Genomic DNA, 10,655 nt, shown 5'->3' on the forward strand with positions numbered 1-10,655 from the left:
TGAGTATATATGGAAAAGGATGTGGTGTTATCAATCCCCTATTTATAAGGGAATAAAAAATACATCATCTGATGACTTTAGGGTCAGTGATATATTGAGCATTGTGTTAATATAAATGTATAGGAACAAAGCTTGACATTTCATTAAGCATATTATATCTTAATCTAGAGCATTAATTCTCTCATTACATTTAAGAATTAGTTAATTATTAGTAAGTAGCCCAAAAATGTGTATGTTATTCTTATAACAAAGTATGTAGTTATTATACCTTAAAACAAATTAAGTTATGTACATGACAAACAACACCATATGTGACTTGGTAATTTTAGTTAATGTTGACCAATTTCTGTTACAGAGGATGAGAAGGCGGAGCCCATTCTGTGTATGAAGACAGTCAGAATGAACCCCGCCATGGGGCATGACCCAATGTCATCCGAATCCAGTCATATGCAACTTTTGAATCATGGAGCCATTGACTTTTTGGAAGGTAATCAAAAGTTGAGGCCAATGACCTCAGTCTTTATTGATCTGACGTATAGGGGGCTTTGTACATATATAAGTAACTCGGGGTTGTATGACATTCCTCTTGATAAAAGAAGCTAAAAACACAAAAAAACCCGGTGATACAATGTATGTTAAAGTGAATGAGATTCAACCATTATGTTCAGATGAAGGAAGTGAACATAGTAAGTACAAATAATTTTTTTTCTGTTACTTGTACATGTATGTTGATAAAGGATGAATTTTATAAATATCATTTTTTTTTTAATAACAAGTTTTAATCAATTTATATTTAAACATTTTTTCCCCACATTCTCCCATGGATGGGGGGGGGGGGGGGGCAAGTCAGTTCCTACAATATGAACTTTAATGAAAAGAAGTAAATATAACATTGTTATCTTTTTCTCACAGACTCCTACATTGACTGAGTATTTTAGAAATTATATTAACCTTGGTACTTATATTTCTTAATATAACAAAGGTTAAAAAATTCTGTATATATTGAACAAGAAGGGATGGGGGATGGGGAGGGGGGACATGCCTTTCACTGTATATTTTCAATCATAGAAAGTAACTTTGAAAAAAGTATGGGGAGATAGCCCCTCCCCCGATCATACACCCCCTTCCCCTGATATTACAAAGAGAAGCAAATTAATTGTATTGAGAAACATTGAAGACTTGTCTGAGATTCTGCTTGTTAATTATCAAGGGATGTGTTAATTTTCAGTTTATTAACCCTGTATGGTTCAATGTTAGCAAAGTCAGTGGCAAAAAAGGTGTAACATTTGTGTTTGCATAATTGTAATGAAGAAAAAGGAAATATGGCTTATACATGTCAGAAAAATGCATATTATTTGAGGGGTTTTACATGATCAGGAGATATTTTGGTGGGAATATAGAAATGACAGAAATCTGATTATCTGTTATACAATTCTGAACTGAACCATATTTGTAAATGAGGAAACATTGAAAGATGGACCAAAGCAAAAGAGAAAATTTGTATGTGTCCTGCGACAGTACTATAATCCATTACACAAATGACTGCTATAATCTTGCTTGGCTACCTGATGGAGTTCTATATAACTGTGGGTGTTAGCCGGGTTCAATGATAGGTGCATGGCCAGACAGATCAGTTGGTAGAGCACCTGACTGGAGATTCAGGGGGCTTTTGTTTGAATCCCGGTCTGGTCCGCTGCATTTTTATCTCTCCCATTACATTTGGTGCCATGCCATGCCCTGAAACTGATAGGTGAGAGGCCTGCCAAGGATGAGCATGGTCTGGGGTCCTTGGGGGCCCATAGACTAAGGAAGGAGGAATGTGGGAGTCAGCCAGATTTGATTGCTGATGGCCATATAGCTCAGTAGGTAGAAAACCTGACTGGAGATTCAGGAGACCTGGGTTCGAATCCCGGTCTGGTTTTCTGCATTCTTCTCCTCTTCTGTTACATAAACATAAGGTCATCTGAACCACTCGTAGTTATCAAATAGAAAATTTATTAAATTTCTGTCTGGAACATGATTTGATAAGAGAGAAACAACAAAAGCTCATAATTGTCACAAAGATAATTTAAGACTTCAGAAATGTAATCTCAGACATTGACACATGGTCATGTGGAAAGTTCACTTCAAGGTCAAAGGCCAAATTCATTTGCTTTCTGTTTTTGTTATATTTGCAATGAAGAAACACATGAAGATTAAATATTAGTGATCCAAGGAGGAAAGAATGAGGCCATAATAGAAAATCAGTTTTTCAAAGTTGTTAACTCTTTATGAATATATATTTCTTCACTGTGTAATTGTTCTAGTGTGTGGTACTCAACTTACTATTAGTTAAATGGGTTAATGACTTCATTCTTTTGCTTGATTGGTAGAGACGGGAATGTCAGAAGTCCTGGGTTCAAACCATTAAAGCAAATTTTAAGACAACGGAATCCTGTTTCAGATCTGACATTTTTATTTCAAATATGGACTTTTTGAAACCAGAACCCTCAGATTAAATGTATATACAATATTGTATTGGCTGTCATGTTTAGGGGAAAGATTTATGAAACACATGATCTGTTCTCCACTTAGGAAGAAAATGTAATCTCATGACTAGTGGTACATTACACCCTCCACTGGTACCCCCTCATAGATCTTCAGGCAGACTCCATTTGGGTGAAGGGGGAGGGGTTATGTCAATGAACTTTTTTCCAATAAATAATATGATTCAAAGGAATCCACTCCTTATTTAACATTATTCAGGCCTTAATTTGCTTGAATCAAATGGTTATATATATTTTTATTGTCCACTTAGTTGATAAATATTATTTGCAATGGAGAAACAAAGTTTTACATGTATATGTGTGTATAAAAATCAAATATATCATCTTTATGTACTGGTCAGTAAAATTACCATCCCCATATGCTATATGTGTATATATTCAATGGTGTTGCAGCACTTGGCTATAAGAGGGAAAGACTCATGATCAGTGCAGAGAAACAATATGTTACATTTGGTATTTATTTACTTTTACATTAATTTGATAAATTATTCTACAACAATCAAATTCACTAATTTTATTCCCTGAATAAGAAAATGTACAATTAAAATTTTTTAAAATTTAAAGAAATTCAATTGCAAGAAAATTACATGTACAAATTATGAAATAAAACAATTCAATGTAATATTTCTTTGCCCTCATGGACTTTTTAAGATACTACAGAATAAACTGAATTCTCTCTCTGGTTTTGATTGGTTATTTGAATATCTCGGTCAGGAGAGTGCATGTATTAGAGGCCAGTAACCCCTTGACGTAGGGGTGTATTGATTACTGGATTATCCGGAAATGTAAAGCATATAGGACAGACAGCAGCATTTTATGTAAATTACAGATTATTGCAGGAGGTGTCTTTGTGTGAAAAGTTGAGGAGATAATGTATAATTGATTTTTCATGATGCTTTTAGTGATTTTCTCACAATGTTAATTGAAAAGAAATAATACTTTGGTAATTGCAGTTATTTATTCTCTTCTTTTTTTTTTTTAAAGGAACAAATAAAAAAAGTTTTTTTTATATGTTAAATTATGATAATAATAATTTTTTTGATATCATAATACATACATTAATATTTTATGAAAATTTGAACTCTGTATAATTATACTGTAAAAAAAAAAAATCAAATTTTTATTTTAAAAATCTATTTTGTTCAGATGGCAAACAATGTAGAATTGATCTTTGTTTCTCTCATCTAAAATCAATGGATCAAAAGAATCAATTTTTTTTTCAATGTACAGACCTATGCTGTGTGAGGGTTTTTTGTGTGTCACTCCGTAAATTGATCACCTTTGTTGATTGGAATAGATTATATAGTATATTTATTGTATTGAAGAAAATAATGAAAAATTTATTCTGTGTAAACACAGTGAAAAATGAAGAGTTTATTGGATCTGCAGTTTCATTTGTCTTCTAAGGTGATTATATATGTTAGGCACGTCAATGGTGCATTTTGTGATCTTTTGGGGTATATAGACTCCACTTGTAATGTTGACGCGAGTTACTTCCCTTCTCTCATTACTGACCAGGCATGACAACAACACAGACATGAATATATTTTCTCTAGTTCACGCCTTAATCGTCAGCAAGAATGTCCGACCGAAAGTGTAGGTATTACAACGCTTAGTCCTTTGTTCTTTGTTTTTAATTATGTAAACAAAATCAGTTTATTACGTGTGAAAACTGTGTGTATACGGAGTTAGAAGGTTGGCCTGCTGCCAAGTTCATGGACATATACACAGAGCTCTTCCATAACATTGCGTTGGATTATTTTTTTCTGTAGTACCTGTGTTATTACTTTCTGCAGTGGGCTATCTGTGTATATGAATTATCTTTCTACCGTTTCGTATGATGTGCTCTCAATCTGAAAGGCAAGTCGTCTTGTGTACAAGATGCTGTTCTCTGTATCTAATGATACCTACAAACAAGAAGAGGGGGGGGAGGGGGGTATTGGAGTTTGGTTATAATTTCATTGTCACTCACGTTGTTATGTCATTGCAAAAAATTATTGTTCATTGAACACAATATATACATAATTTTATAATGTGATAGAATTTTTATATTGTTATAATATTTTTGTTTTGTATGGAAACTGTATACAAATTTTTATGCCATTGCTGAAAGAGGGCTCATACATTTTTATTAAACATTGTTAGATTATTGTTTATTTTGAACAGCACCTATGAATGCAGATCAGCCCTATGGAATGGACCATCATGGCTCCTATATGGCACAAGGTGCTTATGACCCCTATGGTTACAGCCAGAAGACTAATTATATGGTACACCAAGGTATCAAAAGTGAGTATCTGCATTTTTGTGCCTTGTATTATGGCAAGAATATCTGTATATTCTTGAATAAGATCAATGTATACAGAAGATCATTCTTACATATGCACTGTATTATATATGTATATGCATTAATATACATGCACATGTATGGATATTGAAATGTCTCTGGACAAACCATAATCAATTAGTTGGTACAGTTAGTATCTATTTATAAGATACTCAAAATGTACAAGTTAATATAATGAAAATGGGGATATTATTCTTGTCAAAAAAGCAAGGTCTCAAATACAACTGATCCTTTTTAAGAAGCTCATCAAGACATCAACTACTTCAGCTGACCTTATTTGGTCATCAGTGATTATAAATGTAATTATGTTATATGGCCCAGGCCCCCACCCATCCCCACCCACCCCCAATGCCTAAGAGCCCATACTCTGACTGTTCCCATGAGCTCACAAAATACCAATATCAATGAAATCATATGTTTTAAGCTTGTTCATTTCCCATGCAAGAGTTGGCCCTTGCAAACTCAAATTAATGCTTATAGGTTCAAATTCATGAACAGTTTTTTATTCCTAAGATATGGTTTGGCATTTGGGCTTAAACATAGCTCCTCACAAAATTAGTCAAGATACCATAATTTTGTATAAATTAAAATATTTAAAAATGCAGTGATCTGGCACTGAAACTTGATAATATTATAAGCAGATGGCGATAAAACAAGTACAGGTACAGATCAAGATAAGTTTATATAAGGAGAGCATAATGCTGCATTTGATGTCCCCCATAATTGAAGATTGGGATCCGGCATACACAGTAGCTGTCTATCTGTCTGTCATTTGTCTGCAAAATCTTAGACCTTGCATGCCCACAACTTTTGATTGCATGGTTCAAGCAAGGGCTTCATATTTGACTTTTAGTACATTCATTATGACAAGAATGTTCTTAAGGTACCCTCATATTTGACCTCTTACTTTGTCCTTGTATGTACCTGCTTGTGTACACATTAAATATTGTTATCTTGAACACTTATATAACTTCAAAAAATATTGTGTCATATGGAAATGAACAGTTCCATGGTGAAAAAATTACAAGCATCTTTTCCTGTTTTTGGCTAATCAAAAACATTTTAATTAATTTTTTAATGAATCCAGTGTATCTCTGTATAATATCGGTGGTAGGTAATAGGTAACATATATTCATCACAGTAAAACCTATTACTGTTGCACAATTCTTATTGTATAAACAGAGAATATAAGCATGTAACATAGATTACGCAGATCCTAGCAGATCCAATAGTAGATGACATAATTAAATCCTGCATATTTTATATTTATCTTGATGATAAAGGATATAATATGTAAATGGAAGATAACGAACAATGATTGATCTTAAAAAAAAATCATTAAACCATACAAATATGTAAAGAGCCCCCCCCCCCCCTTAGAAACTTCAGAAGTGGGATCAGGTGCCCTAGGAGGAGGAAGCATCCCTGTGTTGACTGGTCTCACCCTACTTGACTCCTATGTATGGATGGAATGTTCAGTTCTGTAGTCAAATTTTTATTATAAACTTATCTGAGAAGTTTTATGAGATATTATGACATGCATATTTCACTTTACAAATGTGAGATTTGTTTGTGTGTTTGTGTGGATGAAGAGCTACAAGGTCAACATTTAAGACATGCAGTATTCATTCAGATGTTTAGGAGCATTTTCAAAAGGATACTTATATTGTATACAGGAATTTTTTATTTGTTTGCATAGGTTGATAAACAACCATTTATACAGAATTATCATTCAAATCTCAGCATGTCAATTTGCTTAAAAGAGCATTGAATACCATATGTAACTCAGTAATTTGATGTATGGTTTCAATGATAATGCTGACCAGTCACATTCAGTGAATGACTATTACCAGTATAGCAATTGTAATTATAGCAGCAACACGTGGTCAGTTAAAGCCTGTTTCTGTGTCATACATGTATTCAGTAACAGTTGTTAATTGCATGACCGGGTAGTTAAAAATATTTGCAAAATTTACCAGAAAGGCTACAGTGCTACAAACATATCATTATGCTTATTTGCAAGTGAAATTTTTAAAAATGCATTATTTCATACATTTTACCTCTCTTTAAACAAAAGTCATATTAGCTTAGATGTTTTAAAACTTTGTAAATAAACCAAAATTTGTGTGTCTATGTGAGGTTTCTTTCTCATTTTAAGGTTTAAGTGCAAGTATCGATATTGCAAATACGTTTGACATTATGATTAAAACTAGTAAAAAAAGCTCTTGATGATTGTTTACTGTCTAATCATATACAACCATCCAATATCATTGATCAATAATCTCTCTGGTATTCCTTGCTTCTCTGTTTTCTTTGCAAAGTAGTTTTGATTTCATTGAAATCAAACAATCCAATCAATAAGAAATATGGTGATCGAAATCTTAAAACTTGAGAAGGCTCGATCAAGCCAATTGACACACTGTTATTGAAGTGATAGTAGTATAAGCTGACTTCATGTGACCTAGTACCACCACTCTTTAGATCCTGACGAGGATGTCTGTTCTGTAAACTTCAATAGGACGTGTCATCTTATAGAGAAGGATGTGGATCTATTGATTCGCATCACTCTCTGTTTGTCGCTATTTGATAAAATCTCGCAGTTTTGCCTCGTGGTATCAATTTTTTTTTTCATTGTTTATTTTTCAACAGTCCTTGGCTATATCTCTTTGTCTGCGACAGTTTTAATTTATTGGAAGGTAGGGGGTCTAACTTGTAATAAAAAAAAATTATGACAAACAATTCACTCTATTTTTCTAAGGTTAAATTTAATTAATCAATTTTACTGTAATATACAGTTATAATTGAAATTGAGTGCAAGAAGTAAAGGAGAGCATTCATGAGATTAGCAGGTGACCCAGGAACATTTAAGCATATCTGCATATAATTGTAAAGGTGTGAAGAATGTCTATTTCTATTCTATCAATTCAACTGTGTATAAGGATAGAAAGGCAACAAAAAAAAGCACCATCTTTTCTGTGTACATTCTGAGGTCTTTGTACATCACTAAAGGTATAATTACCATTTATGTAACACAATGCATGGGAGTTGACATACTACATATATGTAGTAGTAATTAACTACATGTAATAAATTAAATTTCCATCAGTTAAAAGGCTGAGGATATAACAAATGTTGCATGTACTTCAGTTTTAAAATGTTCTCTTTCTTTCTTTCAGGTCAAGTCTTTGATCCCCAGGGTATGTATGAGATGCAGAGCCCTACCACGATGTCAGACATGAGTATGTCCCCCTCTCCACCCCCACCCCCCAGAGTTTACAAACCCTGTGTAGTGTGTAGTGACAAGTCCTCAGGATATCATTATGGTGTCAGCTCCTGTGAAGGATGCAAGGTACCTCTTCAGCATTTTAGATTTTCAGATGATTTTTATGGAAAAAGCATTTGTGTAAATTTTTATGTAGATGTTAGAATCTGGTTTAGGTTATTTTTGTCATTAATACTGTAAATCACAGTTTATTCGCAAGAACTTAATTTTCTCACACTTATGCAAGTCTGTGTGCTCGTTTATTATTTTTTTTATTAAAATCAATTTTATTTCATAAAAAACAAAAATTTAAAATGAATATTTTATTCTAAGGTATAGGTTTATAATTTATAAATCACAGATACCACAGTTTGCAAAAAAATTTATTTTGCCTTTAAAAAGCAAATAGCTATCATGAGTAAGTAAGGTGTCATGAAATTACAGTGATCTACAGTAATTGATTTGTTGCTGTTTTATATCTATTCAGTTCATATCAAAGAATACAAAAAAGGATTTCATAATGGCTTATAAACATGGTTGGTTTTGTAGGGATTCTTTAGGAGGAGTGTTCAAAAAAACATGCAATACACTTGCCACAAGGATAAGAACTGTCCTATAAACAAAGTGACCAGAAATCGCTGCCAGTATTGTCGTCTTCAGAAGTGTTATGCAAGTGGGATGTCTAAAGAAGGTATCTTAAGCAATGGTAACTGATTTTCTAGATCAGTGTCTTTAAAAAAAATACATTGAATCCAAAACATTCTTGACTTAAAACTTAAATGAGATGAATACAGAATAGAAAATATCTCAAATGACCGTTCAATGTTACAGCGGTGAGAAATGACAGAAATAAAAAGAAGAAGCCCAAGTTAGAAAACCCCTCGTCCAATACTGAGGAGATCACGGAAGACGAACAGAGTGTATTACAGGACATTCTGGAGGCCCACAAAGTGACGTTCCCCCAGATAGAGGAGGCAGTGTTATCTCCCATGTCCTGTCATGACTCGCGGAGTGATATCGAAAACGACGAGGCATCAAAAGAAAATACAGTATGTGTTTTTGTGGGTTTTTTAATATATATACATATAATGATTCTAAATCTAAATTGGACTCCATTGGCATTGAAAAAAAAAATCATTAAAATTCTGTTATTGAGTGTTGTAGAACAATATAATTTGCTGATTTAATATACCAGATACCTAAGAAAGTTAAAGGTTTATAGATAATGGCCCCAAGGCTATAGATATATGGTCCATATTGGTAATCCAGTCTGTGTATCAGATCCATTGTGAAAGCCAATAATTGCAGTTTCTAAAATCCATTTGCAGTCAGATTTTATCTTGTGAAAATCTCAATTTTTGAAATCATGGCTGTTTACTTGTTGACCTACAATTAATGTGGGTTCAGAGTTTGTACATGTATAAACTTATTCAGTATTGTAATCTGGGAATAGCTTTGTTATCAAAAGGTCTTTTTTCTTCTTTACCTTGCGATCAATATTATCTCTTAGAAAAATTTCCTGGGAAGAAATAAAAAGCTTACAGAGTTGACTGATAATGATTTTATTGTGTTTTGTAGCAAAATCAAAAGAAAGAAAAATCAATGTTATGGGACAAAGTGACAGAACTTTCATCAAAAGGAATTATTAAAATTGTGGAATTTGCCAAGAAAATGCCAGGATTTACCTCCCTTTCTACCTCAGATCAAATTACTCTCCTTAAGGCAGCTTGTTTAGAAATCATGGTAAGATATAGCCCAAATAAAAAAAGAAAGGAAAAAAAGAAATTCTGTTTGCTGTGTCAGATTCTGTATTCCATTATACAGTGGGAGACATCCTCAGGTAACGTGTTGTCAGATTGGGCAATAAGAACTATTAGAGCATGAAAATGATCGTGAAAATGATCGGATGACATCGCTGTCACATAGTAGGCATTACAGTGTAATGCTGACAGAGACGGCGTGATTGATGAATGAACTCTCTTACCCCGTGACCTCCCACTGCAAGCCGGAATCAATTCTAAACAATCCACAATCTGACAGACTCTGGTAAAATTAGTCTTTGTCCACTTGTTGTAGACTGACAGACTGCATGTACAAGTTTTGGGAATCCAATCCCATTGACATATATTGTCAATAAGATATGCTCAAAACAAACAACAAGGTGACAAACTCTGGTATAATAAGTTAATCCACCATAGACAGACTTGTGTAAACTATGTCCTCATCCTCTCACTGAAAGACTCTGGTAAACTCTCCATTTTACCTCCACAAACAGTTATATTTGGGAATAAACTACTTGCCGTAAGTTTGATCCTTCCTTACCTTAAATACTAGCATTAATATTTTGCATAAACATAACATGTAGTAAAAAATATAGTGTATTTAAACTATTTGAGTTACCTACAGTTGAAGATGTGCAAGTATTTTATTAACCTTGATACATCCTTCTATTCTGTACAAGGCCAATTATAGTAAGTTTTTGAAGTGTTAAGCAGATAAG

At 33.3% G+C, this 10,655-nt stretch overlaps 1 protein-coding gene across 6 annotated transcripts in view; it reads left to right on the forward strand.

The window, feature by feature from the left end:
* The window catches only part of LOC134281399 (retinoic acid receptor beta-like), a 46,625-nt gene that overhangs the window by 29,382 nt on the left and 6,588 nt on the right, over positions 1-10,655 (forward strand). For 3 of the 6 annotated variants that reach the window (XM_062763865.1, XM_062763867.1, XM_062763866.1), the window contains exons 2-7: positions 356-487; positions 4,713-4,835; positions 8,070-8,242; positions 8,705-8,861; positions 8,987-9,204; positions 9,734-9,898. In XM_062763865.1, the coding sequence (XP_062619849.1) occupies positions 385-487; positions 4,713-4,835; positions 8,070-8,242; positions 8,705-8,861; positions 8,987-9,204; positions 9,734-9,898 (939 nt within the window). In that variant the 5' untranslated portion in view covers positions 356-384. Of the gene's footprint in view, positions 1-355; positions 488-4,024; positions 4,147-4,712; positions 4,836-8,069; positions 8,243-8,704; positions 8,862-8,986; positions 9,205-9,733; positions 9,899-10,655 lie in introns of those variants that run through there. The other 3 variants (XM_062763869.1, XM_062763870.1, XM_062763871.1) reach the window with 3 other exon arrangements.

The sequence above is a fragment of the Saccostrea cucullata genome, unplaced genomic scaffold, assembly GCF_032062105.1.
Source record: "Saccostrea cucullata isolate Sc308-1 unplaced genomic scaffold, CSIRO_AGI_Scuc_v1 ctg632, whole genome shotgun sequence".
Lineage (NCBI taxonomy): Eukaryota > Metazoa > Mollusca > Bivalvia > Ostreida > Ostreidae > Saccostrea > Saccostrea cuccullata.